We start from the raw sequence: 26,906 nt of genomic DNA, 5'->3' as shown, positions 1-26,906 counted from the left end.
TCTATGGTCCAAGTGACAGATTCATTAGTAAGAAAGGATGTTTTTCATGTTAATATTTATTTTTGATGCTGTACAGTGCTGAGAAAGTGTCACCTTTTTTCTGCATTACAAAGGAGTAAACTTCATACTGCTGAAACTGATACAGTATATACAAGTACCATATCGACAATGTACTTTGTGTATTTGCAATCACTGATAATCCTTAGCCATAGTTTTCATAAGCAAACAGTGTACACTGTTATACTGACGATATAGAGAATGGAAGGATTCTTCAAAGGGTTTTGCATGGAAATTTTAATTGAGTTTAATGATTACATTTTATAATCATTTTGACTGTCTTATTTTGGCGGCATTATAGATACACACGAAACTGCAGCATAGTACACGAGTCTGTTCTCTAGTTTCTGGTGTAGCTCACTTCTCAAATTCTACATCAATACATATAATACACAGCTTACACTCGAATGAGAGGGTAGCTTTGGCTTAAGGTGGTTCTCCAGACATGTACCAAACCACAAACCAAACAGTATATCAATACTGAATACCAAGATTTGTAGTGCATAAAAAAAAAATGGAAACAGAGCAGTATATGAAAATAATTAATTATTCACATACACTGCACATCTGACACACATGAAGTATGCAGTTTTACTGTTGGCCTATAGTAAAATCATCATTCTTTCATCAGATCATTCTTAAATTTAAGACATATGATACGGTACGGTCATAAGACTTGAGTTAAACTGTATTTAAATAGGCCCTGTAAGCATAAGGAAGGCACAGGTGAAACGCTAAGTGCTTTAGTCTCCTGCTCAGTATTCAGCAGGTAAATTCAGTACATGTTTAAATCTTAAATAAAGCTGCACCATTTTTTCAGTATTCCTGTCATGTACACAAATAAAACATTGTATTATGATGACAAGGCAGGTACTAGGTGTTTTAGGGCTCCTCCTACCAAGTGCAAGCTGCCAGTGATTAGCACGTGCACATTAGCAGCCTCTCTTAGTGGTAATCCTTTAGCGCTGATGCTAGCTTTGACAGGCATGACGTGTTGGGTGGAATCAGCCACAAGTGGATCGTGTCCCTGTGTAATCCACTGAAGCGCACTCAAAATGCAGGGGAAAACCAATGAGGCACCACGCTTCTCCACTCTCAGAGGCAGATGAACACCACCCCCGATTAGAAGCTCTGACTCTGGTCCCTCTTCTTCGACACCATTGAGGACACGCCAGCTTTGCTGATTGTCCAGGCAGCGTGTGAGCATGTGCTCTACAGACACGTTGAAGTTCTGTTGGTCTAAATAAAGACAAAAAAAAGAAAAGGGACTACAGCAAATCAACCAGAAATTATTTTAAATCTGTACGCATGCCTAGTGTCTACTGACCTGCGTTGCAGTCAGCAATGGCCTCAGTGATGTTAGGACAGAAAACTGCAAAATCGAAATGACATTGCTGCCAAATAACAAAAAAAACAGTAATCAGTAATTACTGAATAACATCTTAGATTTCTAAATGTATCATAAATTCAAAAGACTGGCCATCAGATAAACCTGCTGGACATGTTGATTCTTCAACATTCTTTTTGAAAGGATTTCTTTTTATTTGCGTAACAATAATATACAAATAAATTAACAGTAAGAAAAAAAAATGAAAAAAAGGTGTATTTTTGTTTGTATACACAATGTCCTCCAAAAGTACTGAAATCATGAAATAGAAAGATAGCCAGAAATATGCCAAAGTGATGGAAAGGCCAAAGCATGCCCATGAGCTGAACTCTTTAAGCACGGCGGATGTAGTTTCATGGCTTTGCTTCTGGAACAGACCCACTAATCTTTCTTCGTTCTGCTTCTAAAATCAGTTACATCAATAAAAAAAATTATACAGACATTTTCTTTCTGAAAATTTACAGAGGGAAAAAAATACATTAAGGCTGTCAAATACTAACAAATTATCCAGACAGCATATTAATTTATTATAATAATTTTCCTTCATCCTGATTACTGGCTATTGCAATTTGAGTGCCCTTTTTTAGTGTACACCCTGAACCACAAGTGCGCCCTCTTGTGATGTACAAGATGTACAGACGTGAGCTACAGATAAATAGTTCCAGAGCCTATTCTGGCGGCACCCACAATATCCAAAACAATGGCACTACCTCCACCATGCTTAACCGATGAGCTTGTATTTTTAAAAAAATTTAATACTAATTTTTATCACTTTGGTAGAGATTAATATGGGTTCCAAAACTTTTACAGCTAATTTTTCGCTTCTGATTTGAAATGTTGATAAGTAGCTTTGCATCTCATCATAACCTCTACATCTTTGCTCTTAAAGACTTTTTCAAATTGTATTTTAGAGTGGATTAAGGGACCTTCAACCTTTGTTCTGTGGAGGTTGTTAGTAATGTCACTAGCTGTAGTTTTTGGATTTTACACTTAACAGAGCTCAGAACATTGATGTCATCAACTGCTTTTGTTTTTCCTGGCTGACCTGTTCAGTGTCTGGTTGTTAGTACACCAGTGGATTCTCTCTTTTTTAGGACATTCAAAACTGTTGTATTTGGCTCATGCTTGTTTAACTGGTTCCAAAAAAAAGCAGGGGAAATGCTAACATTTTTGTACCACCTGAAAAACAGTGAAGTCTTACCACAAGCAGCTTGAGCATAGCACCACAATCCCGCTCTCCAGTAGCATTGAACAGCAGCACTCGCACCACTGAACCCCTACACATGCACACAAATGAATATATTAATATTAAATTATATGTTATATATTAAAATATCATGAGGACATGGAGGACAGAATTAGCCATGCTTATAGCTGTCAGATTTTGCAGCCATTTACCATCATTCAATACTCTTCCAGCTAGTAAATTCAATAGTTACAATGGATTTAGCAATTTTTTTTTATGTCAACAACAACAGGAACCATTCATATTCATGCGCGAGAAGCATTCATTTCAAACTAAATGATGAAATTGTTTGTGAATAAAGCCATAAAATTGATTGACATTTACAGAACACTTCAAGCATAGTGTGGTGATGAGACTCTTAGCCACAGTAAAACATCTGAATGATGCAAACGTTTTAACCCATTCTGAGGTAATAATATACAAATATATTTCTAATTTGGTCAGGTAGTGAAAGAGTGAAAGCAGGAAGAGGGGAGAAACAACAAGCAACAATACAAATTTCATTACACTCCAAGATGAGAATGTAGTGTGTAAAGCTTTTAGTGCAATAGTTAATTTTAGATTTATTCATGTTATATTCACCTCAATGGCAATAACGATATAAAAAAAAAAAAAAAAAAGAAGAATTAAATAAAGAAACTTGCATAGTGTTTTTCTCATGTTGTGCAGCCACCTCACTAAACCAGTTCACACACGCCTGCATACTGCGTGTAGTGTGAGCTCCATCCAGGAAGTATGTGACACATCCACGTGTCAGGGTCTGATTTCGCCCTAGCCATTCAGTTTCAGCAAGGCCTGCACACGCACACACAATGTATTTATACATCACATCCATAATAGACATGATCCATTATGTATGGATATATTATAAAGTATTTGAGAAATAATGAGAAATAACATTAAGTACCATAGAGCAAGAAGAAAAAAAAAAGCAGTAGCAGGAAGCAATTCAGCCCCATGATCATACACATATATATGTTATTTATGTTTTGCTATTTATGAAGAGAACATTCTCACCTTTCAGCATGTGAGCACTTGGCTCAAAACCTGAAGCCATATGAAGACCACTAAAACCAGATGCAGGAGTAACAGCTAAACCTTTTAAGAAAGAGAAATTAGTTAATGAGGGAATCAGCAAAATATGAACATTAGCAACAAAAATATTGTAACAGTAGCATCCAAGTAGTGCTGTCACGATCTGTAAACAATTATGCTATCATGTCAATATGGGCCAAAGTCTTTAAGGAATGTTTCCAGCATCTTGTTAAATCTTTTGCACAAAGAATTAAGGCAGTTCTGGCAGCAAAAGTGGGGCCAACCCAGTACTACCAAGGTGTACGTCAGTGGCCGGTGAGAGTACATGTCATGACCAGTGAATAAATCCTGCATTCATATTGTATCCTACTGTACTGCTGTAATACAACAGATGTCCTGCAATGTACAGTAAATTACAGAAGCCTACACAGTTGGCAATTTTATTTGTGAAAAAATTGGCCGTGCAATTTTTAGGCAGACCCTAACTTTTGCCAGTGTTCTGGGCTTTCAAGTGATTTTATTTACCTTTAACTGGAGAATATGTAAAAATAAATAAATAAAGTAAAAAAATATATATATTTATATATTTCAGCTGTACTTGTTTCCACAAGGAAAAAAATAAAATAATAAAATAAAAACAATTTTAGATGTGCAGTGAATGTCCCAATATAATCATGAAAGAAATGGTTTGTCAGATTGAAATCTGGGGAACATCTTTGAACTTCTTGCTTGCTAAGCCACAGGCAGCAGGCTGTGATGCACTCAGTGTGCACTCTGACTTTTTTCAGCCACTTTTCCTACCTTGGCTTTTGCCCTACCTGATGCATTCTGATATTTATGTACAAACTAAGATTATTAAAATCATGCTTCCCACTATTCAAGCTATGATCTTGTATAAATACTAATATACAGACACCTACCTGTGCTGCAGCGCCTCTGGAGCCAGCATTGTGTGAGCTGTAAAGCGAGTGAGGCGTTGGAGCGCTGGTGCAGTCCTGCCAACCCCAATTTCACCTCCTCAGAGCTCTGGTACTGGGACAACTCAGGGCACAGAAACAGCGAGCACTACAGACAAGCCCACAGAACAAAGGACAATTTTATTATTTTAACCTAACAGCAATTTAACAAATCAAGAAAGTTTAAATTCCTTTCTACATTATTTTGCATGCTATTGCTATAGCAGATTTCTCACCCCTGTCCACCCCTGAGACCATGTCTCTCAGCAAAGGTAAACAGCAGGTAAACTACAGCAAAGCTATGCTCCGATATCCCTTATTCCAATATGCATGGTTATAGAAAGAGAGGTGTGTGATAGTGTTTGCTTCTCACCCCAATCTCCTTTGCTCTTTCCTGAAGAACGGTCATTGGTCCCTTTGGCTGTTTCACAATGAATGCTGGAACACCAGGCTATGATCAGACACATAAACATACACATACAAACATAAGACACAATGATTTACCTACCCCTTAAATACAAAAAAATAAAAATCACAAGCATGGAGATCTTAAATATACTAATACATATAAACATGAGACATCTAAAAAAAAAAAAAAAAAAAAAACTAATTACTATCCTCTCTTAGACACTACATACACACACACCTTAAATATTCCTCCCTTCTGCCAGGCAATCTTTTCAATTGTGTCCCCAAGAATGCTGGTGTGGTCTATGCCCAGCGAAGAAATGCCACAAACCCACGGCCTCCTGCAGGGACACACAGGGCGAATTCACATTTCATAAGATACAGTGGTGTTTGAGAACAATAGACAATATTAACTGCATTGTTGTTTCTACTTTATCTGAATGTACTTTATTAGTATGTTACTATATTTTTTTGTGGGGAAAAAAAAGCGTGTTTAGGATTGTGTCTTGGCACTGTGTGTAAAACACTATGCAATGCGAGCTGTATGTTTAATTGAATAATCTGCAGTCAATAAAATATTATTAGGCTGTATTTTAATCTCTAAAAAACCTCTGTATAAAAGGATACCACACAATATTACTTTTCTTCTGAGTAACTTTTGGAAGCATTTCTATGTTTTAATTTTTTTCCAGTAGATTTACACCAACACTTAACCCTCTGACTGTGTCCTTATTGGGGGGTTGAAGAACAAGTATTAAATGAAAATAAAATAAAATAAAAGCACACAATCTTCATGCTGTTAGCAGCCATTTGAAAAGATGTGGTTGTGCTCAGAGGAAGCACACGTTAGTATGCGGCAACTGTAGGAGGGGGGAGAAATCTTGAGCCAAGGACATTAAGTCTTCAAGTGAAACAACAATTAGTTCAATCACTTTCACACAATAATATTTTTGTGGGTCACATTGACCTGGCAATATTAAGGATTCCTGATGTCCTATTCCAATTTTGTTATGATTATTATTTTTCAGCCAGTGATTTTTTGAGTAACTTAATATCCTTGGGTAGTAGGGATGGGAATATGTTTTGAAATTTGATATAACGCGATAGAAAATATATTATCCAGTCACGTGTATATCCATCAATATTGTCAGTTACTTTTTAATTTTGTGTTTGTTTCTCTCCTATTCCATACTTTGTTGGCCAAGTTTCACCAAATGAGAGTTTCCCCCTGGTGAGCCATAAGAGAACTGCAGGTGGGCCATGAGAGGTCATTTATAAATTGTGTAAATAGGTTTAAAATTCCCATAAACTATTTCTGATTAAATATTTACATTTAAAAAGTAACTAAAACTATTAAATCATAGAGAAGACTTAATGTGACCTTTTTCATTTATCTTAGTCTCCTGTGTCAATCGGAGAGGATTAAAGATTCGGCTGCAGAAGATTTTCACACTTCAACTGGGCTGCAGCCTTATTAAGTATGGGAACGGCTGTTGTAACAGTCACGTGGTGCTTCAAATGTTCAGCCCACTGTGGTAGTTGGCCCTCCACTGGATCAGTTTACATACTGTCTACATTAGTAGCTGGCAGCTGTGTTTAAAGGGTGGCATTTGGACTATTATAGGTTTCTTAGGTTAACTTACAGATACAAAGTTTTTTAACCAAACTTAATTTTAAGATTTATTTGTTGTTTTAGATTTATTAATAGTATTATTTGTTTTGAGAATAAATATCTGCATTTTGCTGTACATGATTTATGTGTTAGATTACTTATTACATCAAAAACTTAATCCATGTACTCTAATGCATTGCTTTGTAACGCGTTACACCCAACACTGCTAAGGAGACTTGCTGATGTGAAGGAATGGACGAAGCTGGGTGGGGAGGAGGTTAGTGTTTGGAAGGAGAGTCCCTTTCCATAATAACATGGGGTAATTCTTCTTCAGAGGTTTTTTTCTTTTTGTTTATTGGCCTCTTCTTTGTAAGTGGCAGCGTTTTTTACAAAAAAATCTATCCAAAGAGATAAGGGTGGTGGTTTCCGTGGCGTGTTCTGAGGAAGAGTTTATGAACAGAGACAATTTTAGGCAAATTTTAATCAATTTTGAAGAGAGATGATTTTGGATTGGATTAATATCAGTGGTTGGTGGCTCTGAGTTAATGTAAGCAAAGAGGTCAATTGGGCTGTGTATGATCTGCAGAGACGGTGCCAGGGGTAATTCCACACCTGCAAATACACACAAGGTTAGGTAAGCATTTTCTTACCTGATTATGTTGGTGCAGTCATAGGCACCACCTATTCCAACCTCAATGATTGCAACGTCCACCTTTACAACACACAAACACACAGAGATTAAAGGTTATCTGTGCATAGAATGAAAGACAAAGGTAATGTTTGCAAGACTAAATATCTGGTCAGCGAGGTCATTCTAGTGTTTTAAATGGCAAAGTCTTCTAACAGCATGATTCAGTATGTTGCAATATTTGGAAAACAACATTTTACTCTTACTTGCATTAGAATCGTGTGATTGCGATGTTTCTTATAATGACTTGCCAACACTTGTAACATAAACCTGTTGCTTAGAGAAGTTATGTGACATGGATATGACGGATCATCAGTAGGCACTCTCAAATAGGACTACATGCGTACACAGTCACAACATGGGGAAGCACAACATATATTGTTTTAATTCAAATTCTCAGAGTCAAACTGTGATTTGAATGAAACCTTCAACGTTATGCAATAGTATATACCTTGAATACATATATATTTTATCTCAGAGATAGAGAGAGAGAGAGAAAGAGTCAGGCAAAAAATTTACACACTTAAATAAAAACCCACAGGTAAAGAAAAATAATATAATATACTTTTACCATGTACTCTACATAGCATACAGTATAGCAAATAATTTAGTATTAAAATATTTTTTATAAGTTTTAATAAGTTTTTCTTTTCCTGAATTTGAGCTACAGTACTGGTGACAGGATCATGAGTGGCCAAGGCTTACTGAAGCTGATTGAGAGTGAAGCCTGGGCCGTGTCGTCTGATCCAATAGCACAGCAAGTGTTGATCAAAGTTAATGTTAAACATTGATCAAAAAGTTAATGCTGGTTGTGATAAAAAGATCTCAGAACAGACAGCGCATCACATTTAGCATCACTGTATTCAAATAGCATGGAAGGAGAGCATCCTGAACTATAGAAAAGCTCTGAGTGTAGCTAGGTCAACGTATCTCTCCACTCTTATAGAACAAAAATAATCCTAGATTTTTATTTAATACGGTAGCCAAATTAACCAGAAATAAGACCACTGCAGACTTCATGAACTTTTTTAATAATAAAATTGTAAATATTAGGCATAAAATTGAGGCTTTGAAACCAAACAATGTAAGTTATGCAGATGTTAAACTAGCCATGTCAGATTGGAACCTAGAATACTTTACTCCCCTTGAAGAGAATTAACTAATCTCTTCTGCAAACTCATCAACCTGTACCGACACATTTTCTTTAACAGATATTTTAAATTTTAAGAATAATTAATTCTTCACTCAGCATTGTTCCAAAATCTGTTAAATTATCAGTTATTAAATTAATTATTAAGAAACCTGACCTTGACCCCTGTCAGTTGTCCAATTACAGGCCAATATTAAACCTCCCCTTTATCTCTAAGATTCTGAAAAAGAAAGCGGAGCAGCTATGCTCATATCTACATAGAAATGGCATACATGAACTGCATCAGTCAGGATTTAGGTCACATCACAGTACAGAGACAGCACTCGTTAAAGTAGTAAATGACCTCCTATTGGCCTCTGATCAAGGTTGTGTAACCATGCTTGTATTACTTAACCTCAGTGCAGCTTTTGACACCATTGATCATAGTAGTATTCTTCACAGATTAGAAAATGTAGTAGGAATTAAGGGTACAGCCCTCTCCTGGCTCAGATCCTATTTGACCGATCGATATCAGTATGTAGACTTAAATGGTGATTATTCTGCACGTTCTCTAGTGGAGTTTGGTGTTCCACAGGGTTCTGTTTTAGGCCCACTGCTTTTTTTCCTTTACATGCTTCCTCTGGGCAACATAATTGGTAAGCATGGTATTAGTTTTCACTGTTATGCTGACGACACACGGTTATATGTCTCAGCAAAACCTGATGAGATAAACCAGCTTACTAAAGTTGAGCAATGTGTGCAGGACATAAGAAATTGGATGCTAATTAACTTCCTTCTGCCAAATCTCTTAATCCAGATAAGACAGAAGTTCTAGTCATAGGACCGCATAAAGCTAGAAGTAAGATTCTAGATCACTCTAACATTAGATGGCTTTTCTGTTCCATCGAGTGCAACAGTAAAAGACCTCGGTGTGATTATAGACTTCAGCCCTTTATTTGAAGCTCATGTGGATAATATTACCAGGATAGCATTCTTTCACCTCAGAAATATTGCCAAGATAGGAAATATATTGTCGCTAAATGATGCAGAAAAACTAGTTCATGCTTTTATCACCTCTACGTTGCAGCAAGCGAGGCCTCACTAGAACCAGAAGATACGAGCACATCACACCTATCTTATCTTCACATTGATTTTAAAATACTACTTTTGACATATAAAGCATTAAATGGTCAGTACCTGAGTGAACTGCTAGTGTCTTACGATCCGCCACGCCTACTTTGATCAAAGGATGCAGGCTGATTATCAGTACCGCATATTATGAAAACTACAGCTGGGGGCAGAGCTTTTTCTTACAAAGCCCCAAAATTAGGGAATAGTCGGGTGTTTAAGTTCAGGCTTAAAACCTATTTATTTAATCAAGCATTTTTATAAATAGATTTGCCTTAGGTAAAGAAGCAGATCTGGGGGACTCATTGACGTAGAGTATTATGGTGAACTGGTATGTTTAGATGCTATCTTCCCCACTGTTATTGATCACTCAGGTTTGTTGGTGGTGAGGTGATTGGTTGCTTTACATCTCAGGGAGCCCTCATGTCTAAGGGGCTCATGTCATAACTAAGGGGCTCTCCCTTTTAGTTATGCTGCCATAGTTAGTCCTGTCGGAGTCTCTGCTTGCACTCTACAATAAATATACATTTACATTATACATTATATGACTGTGACCAGACCTAACTGTTATCTCTTCTCTTCTGCTCTTGCTCCTGCTCTTTCTCTCCCCTCTCTTTTTTTCCCTCTCTCTGTCGAGCTACACATGTCGTTCCTGAGCTGCCAGTGATCCAGACTACCTCTGCCCTCCGGACCTGTCGGACCCATCCTGGTGCCCCGCTTCTGGTTGGAGATCTCATCACATGGATGCCCTGTGTGTCTCTTTGGGATGCGTCTCGTGTCTGGGGATGGTTCTCTCTACCTAGAAGACGGTTCTGGCCTCGACCGGTGTTGGCAGCTGTTTCTCCGAGGACTTGACAAGTCTACTTGAGTTTTCAATAACTACCTGGACTCCATATTAACATCACTTAACATCAACTGTTATGCTGAACTGCCTGCCAACTAACACACAGTATGAATGCATATCAATTCCTGCTCTCTGTTTCACCCAAATGAGGATGGGTTCCCTGTTGAGTCTGGTTTCTCTCAAGATTTCTTCCTACTACCATCTCAGGGAGTTTTTCCTTGTCACTGTCGCCCTCGGCTTGCTCACCAGGGACTATCTGACCATTTTGATTCATACACATTCAAATTTCATACAAACTTAAATAATTCTTTTGATTGTGTAAAGCTGCTTTGGGACAATGCCAATTGTTAAATTGATAAATAAATGAATAAAATAAGATTTCAAGTTATCAGTCCGGGAGCATGATGATGAAAAATGGCTGTCCTTAACAAAACAGATTTCCAAAAACTATGACAGAATGGTGTGCAGGATTCTTACTTAAGTCTAAGTAGGGTTAACATTCTTGCATGTGTACACTCCCCCTCCTCTCCTGTCTCTTCGACTGATTCTTTTCAAAGGTAAAATCCAGGTTGATTAGTTTAATTTTTACTTTATATTTTATATTATTCATCTTGATATGAATCATTCCAAAGTTATTTTTTCATTCCAAAGTTATCATTCCCATTGTTTCTTAGGGGGAAATTTGCTCCGAGACAAAATGGCATCCGGGATCCCCTTGTGATTTAAAGGTGCAGAGACAATATTCACTGAGAGATTATTTCCTTAGGCCACATGATGGCAGTGTTAGGACAGGGGACAGATTTAGTCAACTGGATTAGTATGTTTTACATTACTAAACATTACCAATATATTTGTGTCAAAGGTGTACAAGACTTACACTTTGTCCCTGGCTTTAGCAAAAAAAAAAATGAGACTGACGATCTTGCTCCTGGAATGGACCTTGTTCATAATATACATGTGTGTGCGCTTGCGTGTATTACATTGTTCCAGTAGTTCTGAACGAAACAGCAGATACTTGTCACAAAGACAACAACAAACTAGTACAATAGAGAGCAACATCACCACTGAAGTGTCATCCCATAGACAATAAAGTTACTCACCTTCTCCTGCAGGAACACATGGAAGGCAAGGATGGTCAGGAAGCGGAAATATGCTGGCATACTGCCACCATGCGCATCCTAAAATCAAAAAATTAAGTCAACTTTCAATAGAGAGAACCTTTAGCTTGTGTGTGCGTGTATATACACATATATACTGTGTGTGTTTATATATGTATACAGTCGTGGCCAAAAGTTTTGAGAATGACACAAATATTAGTTTTCACAAAGTTTGCTGCTGCACTGCTTTTAGACCTTTGTTTCAGTTGTTTCTGTGATGTACTGAAATATAATTACAAGCACTTCATACGTTTCAAAGGCTTTTATCGACAATTACATGACATTTATGCAAAGAGTCAGTATTTGCAGTGTTGGCCCTTCTTTTTCAGGACCTCTGCAATTCGACTGGGCATTCTCTCAATCAACTTCTGGGCCAAATCCTGACTGATAGCAACCCATTATTTCATAATCACTTCTTGGGGTGTCAGAATTAGTGGGTTTTTGTTTGTCCACCCACCTCTTAAAGATTGACCACAATTTCTCAATTGGATTAAGATCTGGGGAGTTTCCAGGCCATGGACCCAAAATTTCAACGTTTTGGTCTCCAAGCCACTTAGTTATCACTTTTGCCTTATGGCACGGTGCTCCATCGTGCTGGAAAATGCATTGTTCTTCCTCAAACTGTTGGATTGTTGAAAGAAGTTGCTGCTGGAGGGTGTTTTGGTACCATTCTTTATTCATGGCTGTGTTTTTGGGCAAAATTGTGACTGAGCCTACTCCCGTGGATGAGAAGCAACCCCACACATAAATGGTCTCAGAATGCTTTACTGTTGGCATGACACTGGACCGATGGTAGCGCTCACCTTTTCTTCTCCAGACAAGCCTTTTTCCAGATGCCCCAAACAATCGGAAAGAGGCTTCATCGGAGAATATGACTTTGCCCCAGTGCTCAGCAGTCCATTCACCATACTTTCTGCAAAAGATCAATCTGTCCCTGAGGTTTTTTTTTTGAGAGAAGTGGCTTCTTTGCTGTCCTTCTTGACACCAGGCCAACTTCCAAAAGTCTTCGCCTCACTGTGCCTGCAGATGCGCTCCTGAGCAAGCTCTGCACTGGTGGCACTCAGATCCCGCAGCTGAATCCTCTTTAGGAGACAATACTGCCGCTTGCTGGACTTTCTTGGACGCCCTGAAGCCTTCTTAACAAGAATTGAACCTCGTTCTTGATGATCCTATAAACTGTTGATTTAGGTGCAATCTTAGTAGCCACAATATCCTTGCCTGTGAAGCAATTTTTATGCAACGCAATGATGGCTGCACACGTTTCTTTGCAGGTCACCAAGGTTCACAATGGAAGAACAATGATTTCAAGCATTACCCTCCTTTTAACATGTCAAGTCTGCCATAATAACCCAATCAGCCTGACATAATGATCTCCAGCCTTGTGCTCGTCAACATTCTCACCTTAGTTAACAAGACGATCACGGAAATGATCTCAGCAGGTCCTTTAATGACAGCAATGAAATGCATTGGAAAGGTTTTTTTGGGATTAAGTTCATTTTCATGGGAAAGAAGGGCTATGAAATTCTTTTGATCACGCTTCATAACATTCTGGAGTATATGCAAATTGCTATTATAAAAACTTAAGCAGCAACTTTTCCAATTTCCAATATTTATGTAATTCTTAAAACTTTTGGCCACGACTGTATAGGTAAAGACCCAGTGCCCTTAGTACAAGAACATCTGGGTGTTCCGACCTCATGAAGACATTTAGCTAAACTGAGGAAAACCAAAACCTTAGTTGTGGTTACTGTTGTTGAGTTAAGTTTAGGAATGGTCAATGCATTAATCAGCTACTGCAATCAAAACTGGAAGACCTCATAAGGTGTGTGAGAGTCTGTGTGCACTGGAGTCAGCCTGATAATTTAATTAGATTTTCGTTTATTTAGTTTTTTTCATTCAACATCCCTACTATATTACTATATTTCTTACTGGTTTTATATTATATTATTTAAAGTTTTAACACTGAAATAATCTAACAAACATTAAAATGTTCTGCCACTTGTGATAATTGTTTAAAAACATTTTTTTGTACAAAGAAATAATCTTTATTTCCTGCCAATCTTCATGCATCACTTTTTATAACCTCACTGCAGTCCAGTAGGTGGCGGTAGTGATAATATTGCAATACAATAGTGATGAGAAGTTTGGATCATTAGTGACAGTTTTTTAAATCTCGTTCATCAAGATGAACAAATCATTCATCATTAAGTCATTTAGTTTATTTTTGTTCTTTTGATGAGAAATAAAAATAAAATGTTACATTTTCAATATACAGACCCCTAACACGTCTACATACGCAAATTTTGGCTATAGTTCCAGTAATGAAAAAAATCACAATGCAGCTAAGAACATATAATAAACAGATTGAGCAACTCATCTCATATCTTCTGGTCTGAATCGTTTGTTCTTTTGTCACGTGACTCTCATAGACGCTATGCAGTGCATAGCAGCTATGGGAGTCAGGTGACAAAAGAACAATGACTCCAAGTCTTTTAATAAGACTTATTCTTATTAAACTAATTTAAATATTAGTAAAACATAACACTAAAAAACAATCATGCAGTTTTTAAATGAAGGGAAATTATTAAGAGAAAACTAAATCTGAAACTACATAGCCCTATGTGAAAAAGTGTTACTAAACCTAAAAACTGTTGGGGCCACCCTTAGTAGCAACAACTGCAATCAAGCGTTTTCACTAACTTGCAATGAGTCTGTTACAGCGCTGTGGAGGAATTTTGGCCCACTCATCTTTGCAGAATTGTTGTAATTCAGCCACAGGTCAGGACTTTGACTAGGCCACTCCAAAGTCCCAAATAGCTGAACATTCTCCTTCAGGATATTTTGTACCAGCAGAATTCATGGTTCCATTTATCACAGCAAGTCTTTCAGGTCCTGAAGCAGCAAAACAGCCCCAGATCATCACAGTACCAACACCATATTTTATTGTTGGTATAATGCTCTTTTTCTGAAATGCGGTGTTACTTTTACACCCCCCATAATGGGACACACAACTTTCAAAAAGTTAAACTTTCTCTCGTCAGTCCACAGGGTATTTTCCCAAAGGTTTTGGGGATCATCAAGATGTTTTCTGGCAAAACTGAGACAAGCCTTTAATGTTTTTTTTTGCTCAGCGGGGGTTTTCGTCTTGGAACTCTGCCATGCAAACCATTTTTGCCCAGTCTCTTTCTTATGGTGGAGTCATGAACACTCACCCTAACTAAGGCAAGTGAGGCCTACAGTTCTTTAAATCTTGTTGTGGGGTCTTTTGTGACCTCTTGAATGAGTTGTCGCTGCGGTCTTGGGGTAATTTTGGTCGGCCGGCCACTCCTGGGAAGATTCTCCACTGTTCCATGTTTTTGCTATTTGTAGACAATGGCTCTTACTGATCTCGGCATGATGTCTAGCTTTTGATAATCTTTTGGTCTACTTCACTTGGTCAAGCAGGTACTATTTAAGTGATTTCTTGATTGCAAACAGATGTGGCAGTAATCAGGCCTGGGTGTGGCTAGAGAAATTGAACTCAGGTGTAATAAACCAGAGTTATGTTTTAACAGGGGTGGCAAACACTTTCACACAGGGCTATGTAGTTTTTGTTTACCCTTAATAATAAAAACAGCATGATGTGTTTACTTGTGTTATCTTTGACTAATATTTAGATTTTTTTGATGATCTAAAACATTAAAGTGTGAAAATAAGAAATCAGTTAGGGGCAAACATTTTTCCAAACCACTGTACATGGGATACAGTGTATAAAACGCACGCTTTTACAAGCAGAAATTTTTGCATGTTTGCACATTAAAACTGAAAAATAAGTTTTTAAATATATTGATCTCTCTTTAGGTCTGCTAAACCAAGTGCAAGAATTTTTGGTTATTTATTTCACGCACAACAAAAGACTTTTGGTTAGAAATTTCAAACGTGTTACAAAGTAGTGTTGATTTGAAGCCCTTTATTTTAGCAGTCCCACACCTACTGCATGAACCTACTGTAGTTGAAAATATGTCAATGTTTGTGTTCAATTGATTTTTACAACTTCATGGGGGGTTTCACTGTTATAAGGGCTAGAATGTATTATTCTATTAGTGTACTACAGAGTAGTGCTGATTCGGAAAGTGATAGGAAGTGCCACCTACTAAACTTAAGTATTACACTATATTGGATTCTATTAAATTTACAAAATTTACAAAAAGGAAAAACAAAACAAAAAGGCCTATCATGTAGGCATAGTAGAGGTCTTGTTGCCATGGTTATCTACCATGCATGTACTATTATAGGGGACTGCTGCATAGACAACATTTTACTTTTACAGCATGCAAGCTTGACTAACCTACCTTACTTTCATCCAGTCTGCTATAAACTTGCCAGAAGTACTTGGTGAAGAGGTCTTTTCCAATGGGACAACCATTTACCCTGATCCTCTCTCTGACCTGAACTAGGTGTGGAGAACTGAAACAGGACACAAATATACAGTTAGGCAGAACTGCAACCAAAATGAAACCATGCACTTTAAACCAACGTTTCACACATTGCATATTTGCATTCATTTACTTACTATTTGTGTGTGTGTGTGGCTTATCAGCCAGATTTCTAACCCTCCAAGACCTGTTATTTTGCTTTTAAATAGTCCAGCTACACTCTGCTCATGATTCTAAATTAGTAGCACCTGTTTGAGGTCATTAGCTGTTGTAAAGACACCTGTGCACTTCACAATCAGATAAAGTCTAAGTAGATACATGGGGTATCGATGATGCTGGTCAATGCTGTGAAGAGAGCTGGGACCATCGTTTCCAAGGCTACTATCAGTAATACACTGAGGTTTGCCAGGGACCATCTGGATGACCTGGAGGAGTCATGGGAGAAAGTCCTGTGGTCAGATGAGACCAAAGTAAAAATTTTTGGTCTTAACTCCATTCAACGTGTTTGGAGGAAGAAGAATGATATCATCCCAATAATACCATACATAAAGTGAAGCTGGGACTGGAAGCATCATGCTTTGGGGCTGTTTTTCTGCACAGGGGACAGGACGACTGCACTGTATTAATGAGAGGATGAACGGGGCCATGTATGGTGACATATTGGGCAAAAACCTCCTTCCCTCAGTAAGAGCATTAAAGATGGGTCGTGGCTGGGTCTTCCAACTCGTAACTATTTAAAAGCAAAATAACAGGTCTTTGAGAGTCAGAAATCTGGCTGAGAAGGAAGTGATCGAATATTTATTTGACACAGTAGTTCACAAATAAATTGTTGAAAAAAAAAAATCATACAATGTGATTTCCGGATTTTTCTTTTCAGATTCTGTCTCTTACAGTGAAAATGCACCTATGCTGAAAATTGTACACCCCTACATGATTTCTAAGTAAGAGAACTTGCAAAATCACAGGGTGATTAAATACGTATTAACCTTACTGTGTATATATACATATACATACACACACACACGCACACGCACATATATATATACACACCCCTACTTGCACTCAACTAATTTATGAAAATACCTAAAGGCTCATGACCCTCCCACATAGACATGCACACTGGTGTTGCTCATTACAGTCTGAAGTCCAGTGGCGTGACTAAGGTTTCTATTACACAACTCCGTTCTAAACACCCATAAACACAAACATGCACACAGTCACTCAAATGTCAACAAAATGTGACTATTTGTTTAAGACAATGTCTGCGTAAACAGAAGGACACAAAGCACGAGTGTCACCCCTACGTTACAGGTCGCAGTACCTGTAAAATCCAGTGCGGAAGCCGTAGCTCCTCAGAATCTTCTCTGTAAAGGCACATGTTGAACCCTGACAAGAACACACTCACATGTGTTAATTATTTAACACAAAACCTGGACAAATCAATTTATTTCATCACTACCACTATTCACTCGTCAGACTGTGATGATTAACTGAAGATTAAAAATCAATATACCTTGAAAGTCTGATTTTTAACCTATATAGTTGGGTTGTGTAGGACTCTAGCAGTTTGTCAAGCAACTGTGAAAGCACTTAACAAAAAAAAAACATTTAGGGACTCATGTGTGTGAACACATGTGCACAAACAATTTACCTTTCCTTTTGTTCCAGTTACATGAATGATATTGAGATGATCAATGTCTTCTACCTAAAAACAATGAAAAAATAATAATGAAACATAATGAGCAAACAATTAAAGATTCTATGAAAGAGCAGTTTCAAGAGATTTTTATTTTACATTATACAATGATATTACACTCACAAGAAATTACAGTTGTGTAATCTATGATTTATAGACTCGAATATACATGCAATGCCCACAATGGCATCAGTGTGTCAGTGCAAGCCAACTACTACAATATGTTGTAGAACAGGTGGAGCAGATTGACCGTGTATGATCTGTGCTGTCTTGTTGTGAAGTGTGTCGAGTGCACAATACCGCAAGTCCTGAACGCTGTAGGAAGCTCCTCATTGCCTGCAGCTGGGTTTGAGGGAGAGCTCGCTCACGGCGCACCTGCTCCAGGGCACTGGCATTAGTCTGCAGAGTGTTCAGCGTGCAAACGGCATCCTTCAGAAGAGAAAAATAAATGAGAGGTTAAAAAAACAGACCTTCCTCTGAAAGTAAAAAAAATAAAAATAAATACTTGTGACACATAATTTAGACATACACAAAACATGGTCACGGCATCAGGCTTGGTTTAAAAAAGATTAAGATTTTTTTTCTGCAAAAAATTACTTCTCCTTGTAAAGTTGGCTGCTGTAATCCACGTCCTGTCTGAGAAAATCCTGACAATTATTTTTCTTCATCATATCCACTGCTGATGCAAATCACAAAGGTGCATTACTTCTCCAGTGACCTGATTCTTCTGTATCTAAACCACAAGCAGCGATCTGCAGTTTATGTTTAACCACAATAAACAGTAAAACCCAGACACTTATAAGTTACACCTTACTAACAAAACTGCCTCGATAACAGTTCGTTCCAGAGTGCTGACGTCAGGTTACTCAGCATTCACGCTTTTGCCTTTACAGTTGTAAATAAAGTTAGCATATTTTGAATAGGCTGAGGCTAAAGCAAGCACCCTTAAGCACGTGTCTGCTGTAAAACACCACGGACTGGGGCTGTTCCGTCTGATTTGATGTCAGGACTGAAGTGTGACCCGAGGTTTCGCTCTAGATGACGTATCGTAATAAATGTTTATCGTCCGTAGACGGCGGTATATGATTTGTATTGTCGCCATGACTCTCGGCTGACGCAATGGTACCGCATGTTAGCTTAATGTTTTGTGTCGATGAAAACCTAAACCTCTGTGTGTACACGCTCACACAGTTTAATCTACACGCGGTTGTCCAGCTGCTAATTAACTCTCTAAATGAAGTTACCTTTTACTCTGCTGAAGCGCTGCTCTTATTCTGGATCGCTTACCTTTAGCTCTACTGTATTTTCTTCAGCTAGCGACTCACCTGATAGTCCATTCTCCGGTATATCGGCGCGGCTTTGGTGCTGGACAGCCTCAGGAGCAGGTCGGTGTTGCTTGGCCACTTGGCGCTCTGCGGGAACACGCGGAGCGCGGTAAAGCGCCAGCGCGCGCGCACCAACAGCGCCGTCATTACCGGCAGACGCGCGAGCACAGGAACACACGACCAAATTTGGTGCGGGACACTTCCTCCTGTCAGGGCAGGTTACTACCGTCATACCACACCTCCCACAATAAAACGCGCTAAATAGGACCAAAACCCTTTAAATTCATTTGTTTTAAATGACGCCGATACAGGTAACTTCACACAGCGCTGTTTTTGTGGATTTTATATTCAACTGCTATGTTATAATGTGCAGCGCGGTTACTGCAAATAATAACGCAGCTACCGTTTAGCTCAAGAGCCCACAAAATGCATTTTCTGGTTAATGTCTAGTAATGTCGCCATGCAAAACAGACGTGTTTGAAATCAGTCTGCACAGGACATGCATACAACCAAAGCAACCTGACGCGCACTAATTGTCTTCTTCTTGGTGTTTCCCGGCGGTTGACACCCACGATGTTGCACTACTGCCACCCTCTGGTCCTGATCTCCCTCATTTTTTTTGAACGGTGCCACCAAGAAAGAGAAGGACAATTTAGCTATTTCATTTTAATGTAAGTCATTTTTTGGACATGCATAGTAGCTTTAAGCTATTACTGACAGTAGCTTTAAGCTATTACTGACGGTTTTAAGCTTTTTTGTGGCCAAAATTTTCACCACTTCAGAGGGGGCAAATTGGTCTGCACCAAGCACCAAAACAATTAAGATGATTTAAATGTAAATGTGGGCGGCTCAGTTACTTAAACTGGATTAAGAACTGTGAACCACATTATTTAAAACTATAAGGACTGTGGTCTACAGAGCCCCTTCGGGTGACATATATTCCGTAGCCACGACTTACTCATACCTGAGAACAAGATACTATATACTAAGGCATGCAGATGAGATAGTATAATGTGTGACTATAAGATACTATTTTGTGGTCAGAACTTAAAAACGCTTTGACAAGGAATAGTTTAATGCGTGGCCATGATATGTTGTGCCCACAACTTTATTAATACCCACATGGCATTTAGCCTCTTGTAAACTACAGACAAATTTAAATTGGTTTTGTTTATAACTGTTATTATAGATGGATGATTACCTTTATTTACTCACTGACACACAGCATACCTCCAAAACTGCAATCATCCTTGTCAATTCAATCAGTGCAAAAAATAAAATAAAACTGTTGTAATGATAAAATAAAATCCTGTCCTGTCATCTGGGACATGAATGAGCTCATTACCACACATCCTTAAGTCATGGCCACAACATACTATCTCATTGTTCCTACATCTTAATAAGTTGTACCTATAATGTACTCTCATTCCCATACCTAAAATTGTGGCCACAAGATACTATATCATTCCCACACCTTAGTATATTGTGGCCACAACATTGTATCTCATTCCCACATCTCAGTAAGTCGTGGGCACAACATAATATTTTGTTTACCTTAGTAAGTCAACCCCCCCCCCCCCCCCACACACACACACACTATTCCTTATTTATTTTATTTATTTATTAGATGATGAGACTGTGTGTTTGTATGGTGGATACACGATGCACTTTTTATTTCTAAGAGTTAAAATCCTGATAGTTATGCTGCAATGCCATCGTGTGTCCACTAGAGAGCATTAGATGACACTTCTAGTCAGCAGTTTTTAGTTCAGCCGACAACATTAACCAAATATTTCTCAGGACAGTCAAGTCAAACCGTGAATGATTGTGCATAATAACAGGACACAGCTGTTAATGTTAAAGCTACCTTTTAGTAAAGCTATCATCAAGGTGGAAATTTTTGCCAGAATTATGGCCAGGCTGCCTCACATCTGAAACACTGGCCTCTCAGGAACTCCTTTAATAGCCCAAACCTGAGTATTAATCCATTAATAGCTTTCCCCAGACAGATGCAAGTCTGCTGACAAGTTTTTCTGTCAATTTTCAGGGATCAGGTGTTTCATTTAAGCATTTGGCAGACGCTCTTATCCAGAGTGACTTACTTTTTTTTTTTTCCATTATACATCTGAGCAGTTGAGGGTTAAGGGCCTTGCTCAAGGGCCCAACAGTGGCAACTTGGTGGTTGTGGGGTTTGAACCTGGGATCTTCCGAACCATAGTCCAATGCCTTAACCACTGGCCCACTTGGTTTCACTTCTTGAATGTTCACAGAAACGACTGCAGTGGGCTCCGAGCCAACTCGGCCAAGATCGTGATTCACGGACATCCAGTGTACAGTCTCTAAGACTTGAAAATTACTGTTCACAGACATTCTGACTGTGCTGAGCTATTATTACAACGAAAGGTGGTTCTACAAAGTATTCACTCAGGGGGGCTGAACACAAAGACAAATACAAAATATATTGGTCAAAGTAATTTATCATTTTCCTTCTGCTTCAAAAATATGTGCCACATTGGGTTGGTCTGTCACAAAAATGTAGTAATGTATATTACTATAGAAAGACTATATGTGTGCAGATAATAAGGCACAACTAATGACACCATAATTTCCTCTTTTTTATTATTCCTAGACCCTCTGTGTGAGGTGATGTGTAAGTCACTTTTACTACTAAAAGCTAGTGAGTTTAGTCTTGATCCTTTTTTATCTTAAGACACACAAGCATGAACACATCTTTGATCCAGATTGCATTCATGCATAAGACAATCTTAAGAAGCCACATGAACAATCTTAAAAAGCCATAAAATTTGGATTAAGAGAAAGAAAAGGACTTAGTATAAGGATAACTTCAGAGGTATTATATTGTGTTTTCTACACCTCATTTGATGTTAGCTTTGAGATTTGGCTTGAGCCAAACAGAGTAGGAGCAGATAAAATAGCAAGTACAGTATTGCAGTGCATTAATCATTATAGTATATCTTGCTGTGCAAAAGAAAAATTGTGATTGTTATGACTTTACCTTAAATTTAAATTCTAATTTTAGTTGTCACAGACACAGTCATACACAGTACAATATGCAGTGAAATGCTTAAACGACCGCCTGTGACCTTAGAAATTTAAAAACAATTAACAAGAAATGATTAGTGAAATAAAATAAGAATAAGTTTAGCTATAGAAACATAGCTGTAGAAGATAGAACAAAATATAAAAATATATTTTAAAAAATATATAAGGAATATAAAAAACTTATCTATAAAAATAGAGATAAAAATAGAGATAAATTTAAATGGTCATGATTGCGTCATGAAGGTGGTACAGTAGTAGACAGGCTGAGTTAACTGTGTCATAAAGGTGGTAGTAGACAGGCTAATTTAATTATTTGTGAAAATGCTGATTTGAGATTTTCACACACAGCAGTTATTCATATTTCTTTCCTACAGTAATTGCAGAAACATCCACTCTATCTCTTCTTCCTCCATAGCTTCCTGCACCATAATTTTCTGACTCATGATGCTACTTTCCATTAAAGCTACTGTACCCACAGACAACTGCCTCTTGTCACTTTCTGACCTTTATCTTTTAAGTCCAGAAGGGTTTCTTTGCCTGCTCCCTGGCTATCAGATGTTCTGTGCAGCAACTAAAAACTATTAAGAATTGCACAGAGTGAAAGTAAAACTTGACACAGAGCTTGTCTTTTACCTACCTGTCCACACAATTTTTTAATTGAAGCTGCTAAGACTGCCTTCTACAGGAAAAAGATGGAAACACGACCCTCGCAAACTTCACAACATCTTTTCTTTACAATTTAGCCTGCTGGCTTATCCTACTTTATTCTTCCTGAGTGCTGAAGACTTTTCCAGATTGCATGATGGGAGGTTTAAAAAAAAGTGCGAGACCTTCACTCCATCCCAGTTTCTTTTCTTCCACTGGCTTTCTACCCTAGCAACGAAAGGGATCATGCAAGTTATCTGATACTGCAATCCTACCACCTACCCACAGAACACAATGCTTTCTACAATCCTCCAAACAATCTCACCAGAACTCCTCGAAAACATCACCATGTTCCTGCAGAATTCAAGAGAGAAAAGGTTATCTTGAAGAAACCCACTCTGAATCTAGCAGACATCAGCAACTACCAATCAGTGGCACTTTATTTTATAAAAAATTATAAATGCATCCTAAATCAATTCTTTATCTTTCATAATGCAACATCCAAGAACTACTCTGGCATCAAAGCAACACATTTCATGGAGACTGCACTTTTGTCTGTCACCGAGAAGCTACATGTTGCTAGATCACCTTCCTGTGTTCATATCACATTCTGTGTCAGCAGTAAATGGTCATATTTAAGGATGCATTTGAATGCAAGTTAACAGAACATCTTTTCAGTCCATATTTTTACATCTACGACCAGGCTTATTCAGCTAGAAGTATAATTATACAGATCATTAATGTGTCTTTATAGTGCAATCAGCAGCAATCAGAATCAATAGTAATGGCACAAATTGCATGTAAGCTATAACAAATGACTTTAAATCATGATCCAAATGTGTTGAGTGCAGGAATTTAGACCAGAATACACCATTCTGTTCTCTATTTAAAGTTTGCTCTATATAGTAAATTCATTGCACAAAATACTAATAATATTGAAAAGATTATAGTCTATAGCGTAGTCAGCATATCAGTATGATAAACTAGTATAATAAGCTTCTGACGTAATTTTGTTTGACTTGATGCCACTATTTACTGTAATTTTGCCGTGCCCCACCAAAATAGTCATGAACCCCTCCTACTTGAGCCAACTTCAGTCCTTATTTTGAGCTTTTACACTTTTTATATAAAGTTCAAATACTAATAATTTTGTATAATTTAACACTGGTTACTAAGGTTTAATAAACCACATTTTATTTTTCCTTGTTTCAGTTTGGATTAATTTGTGAAGAAAAGCACAACTACTTAGCAGGACAACAGTCTTAAAAGTTACTTTATTTTCAAAATACATTGAAGCATATTGTATGTAGTGTAGCCTACATCATAAAGCCATAAAAACATCTTGGGTGGGAAAATGTACAAAAATCATACAGGAACTGATTGTAAAATACTAATAATCTATAATATTAATTATAATACATGTCTTCCCTATTATAAATCATTATTAATGATTATTGACCTACAGTGCAAAAAGAGTGAAGCTACTGTTTTTAAAGTGTAGCTCTTTTAGGCATTTGAGCTCATTTTAATATATTAAGAATAACGATTTAAAAAAAGCAAAGAAATGAGAAAAAGACAGAGAGAGAGAGAGAGAGAGAGAGAAGGAGAATTTGTCTCATTGGGAAATGTAGCATACTACCATTAATTTCACATTTTGCATTTCTTTACATTCAAGTCCATAATGTCTGTCAATAGGTCACAATTCTACATAAATAAGTTGTAAAGTATATATTACCCTTCTGGCATGACATAAAACAGTGTGTGCACTATTAAAATAGCTATAAAACATATCCTCAGTTTTTAAACTGAAAGTGAATTATTAAAGTTGAACAATTTTATTTTTAATTATTCAAATATTATTTTTTGTTGTTGAATAAGATTTCACAAAAAATTCCATACTGTATTCTTTAAATGATACTGATGCTAATTATAATTAACTGGATGCAAAAATTCAAATGTATTTCTTTTTTATAGACTGATCACTTAAATAATTTGTACACCTGCTCATTCATACAATCATTCATACATCAGCCAACTATATGGTAGCAGCACAATGCATAAAAGCAGCAGATACACAAAGCTACAATTAATTTTTACATCAAACTCCAGAACAGAGGAAAAATATATCTCAGTGACTCTGGCCATGTCATGGTTGTTGGCGATGGGTATTTTAGAAAACTCACCCAAAGTTTACCCATTCATTTTGGGTTAAATTAATATTTTAATTTAAAATTTTTATTTTAAATGATTTCTTTTTATCGTCTGTTACTGATATAAATTTATGTCCTACATTAACCAACATTTACTACACATGTATAAAAGATTATATGGTAGATAAATTATAATTTCTTTGCTTAAAAAATAAAGTACATTATAAATATATATTTGCACAGATGATACTGAAAGTACACTTAATAAAATCAAATTTTAATCTTTTCAAGACAAATCTGTCATTTAATTAGAAAGACACATACTGTATTGTGTTTTGCATAGTTTACGGAAGATTATTATAATTTGCGATAAAATGATGACAGCAATCTAAGTTGTGCCCACTCACTGAGAACAATAATTTATCTCTATCATTTCTTATCTGCATAGATTAAACACTGGCACTACAGCATTCAAAGAGGTAGAGCTATGATTCAAGGTAATAAAATAAGTAATCAGTATAGTTTATAATAAGTAAAAAAAAACACTTTATAAGATTATAAAACCTGTTATGGTTTCAGAACTGATAAATCTGCTATTATTTATAATATTTGTATATTAAGCTATTTTGATCTAATTTTCTCATTTAGATGACCTGTTTGGGCTAAAGACAAAGAGATTTACAAATTTAAGACTCACTAAAGAGATAAGATAGTATAATAGTAGGTTAAAGTTTTATATTAAATTTTTAAAAAATCCTTGCTTTACTAACCTGTTAAAGCTTTAATTTAAAATACAGTATTTACAGTATTGTTCGTATATTTAGAGGCTAGAGTACAAAATATTTCCTGCATACATCACAAAGGATTTAGGTCCAGATACAGCATTGCATTTCCTCATACTCTTTGTACTCAGTAAGTTTATGATATGATATGATAATGAGATGAGATACAGTATTTTGATAGAACTAATGGGATGAAAGCTGAGATGCTATAAGTGCGTAATGGTATAAGGTTTTAACCTTTACATTGCATTTTGATGAACTTGCACCTACCTGCAAAGCATGTGTGTATACTATATATTGATTTTTTTATATTGTACTTTATTGTAATTATTGAATCATTGTATGCTTAATTATTGTTCGAGTCAAACTGGGACTTGTCATGAAATTTCTTTTGAATGAAAGACATAAAACCAATTGACGTTTACAGATGTAAAGTACAGTACGGCAATGAGACTCATTGCATTTGAATGCGTTTAGATTGTGTAAACGTTTTGAAGAAGGCTGTATGTTTGTAAATGATGATTCCAGCAGAGGTGGCTAGGACCCCATTGCAATCATTCCTGTGAACATTCGACGGGTGGATTGCCAGATCCTTGAAAATCTATGGATAACTTGAGGAAGAGACACATCTGCCGGTGGAAACTGTACACAGTCATTTATGATCACCACTTGCACATTACACAAACATGTCTCATAGTTATTACCACATCCCACATTTAGTCATGACAATGTCCCCATGTTTAAGCCATTAAAAAAGTTTCTGGAAGGCCAGCATTTCAAACGTGAAGCAGTCTGATCCTGGCTGCTGTATACTGAGAACTTTTAATATCTAGGCACTAGTAAAATGCTGGGATTAGTGCGGTAGTGTAGCAGTGGATTACATAGCGAAATAAAGGTTTTTGCTTTCATAACTGTGTTCTGTTTTCCTAAATCAAAAGTCCCAGTTTGACTTGAATGCCCTCATATTATTGTTTGTATGCAAATTGGTCTAAAACCTTGCTTTTTAGCTAATGTAGAAAACACGATGAGCTAAAAGGCTGTTTCATCTTTCTGAGCTTTCTGAGAAAATCTGTTGAGATCAGGGTCCACATCAGCTCTGTTGAGAGGTACAGACTTCTTAAATGGGCTTAAATCTTGACTGTGAGAGAAAAACAAAAACAAATAAACATTATATCCTTGTATA

At 37.1% G+C, this 26,906-nt stretch overlaps 2 protein-coding genes across 3 annotated transcripts in view; both read right to left on the bottom strand.

The window, feature by feature from the left end:
- Nucleotides 1-276: 276 nt before the first annotated feature.
- On the bottom strand, nt 277-19,602 carry fpgs (folylpolyglutamate synthase). Its single transcript, XM_053479083.1, has 15 exons — nt 19,084-19,602; nt 18,059-18,187; nt 17,714-17,767; nt 17,384-17,448; nt 15,979-16,093; nt 11,591-11,668; nt 7,352-7,413; nt 5,328-5,430; nt 5,055-5,132; nt 4,646-4,790; nt 3,708-3,788; nt 3,335-3,485; nt 2,646-2,721; nt 1,385-1,451; nt 277-1,296 (listed from the first exon to the last, which is right to left on the bottom strand). The coding sequence occupies exons 1-15, from the start codon at nt 19,228-19,230 to the stop codon at nt 911-913; spliced, it is 1,737 nt and encodes a 578-aa protein (XP_053335058.1). The 5' UTR covers nt 19,231-19,602; the 3' UTR covers nt 277-910.
- Nucleotides 19,603-24,045: 4,443 nt separating this feature from the next.
- Nucleotides 24,046-26,906, bottom strand: part of slc4a4b (solute carrier family 4 member 4b) — a 47,265-nt gene continuing 44,404 nt past the window's right edge. For both annotated transcript variants that reach the window (XM_053478090.1, XM_053478091.1), the window contains one exon: nt 24,046-26,861. The gene's annotated coding sequence lies outside the window, so the exon portion shown is untranslated. The remainder of the gene's footprint in view (nt 26,862-26,906) is intronic.

Source organism: Clarias gariepinus, chromosome 19 (genome assembly GCF_024256425.1).
Source record: "Clarias gariepinus isolate MV-2021 ecotype Netherlands chromosome 19, CGAR_prim_01v2, whole genome shotgun sequence".
In the NCBI taxonomy this organism is placed as follows: domain Eukaryota; kingdom Metazoa; phylum Chordata; class Actinopteri; order Siluriformes; family Clariidae; genus Clarias; species Clarias gariepinus.
Note: the sequence above shows the minus strand (reverse complement) of the source record. Positions and strands in the feature narration are given on the sequence as shown.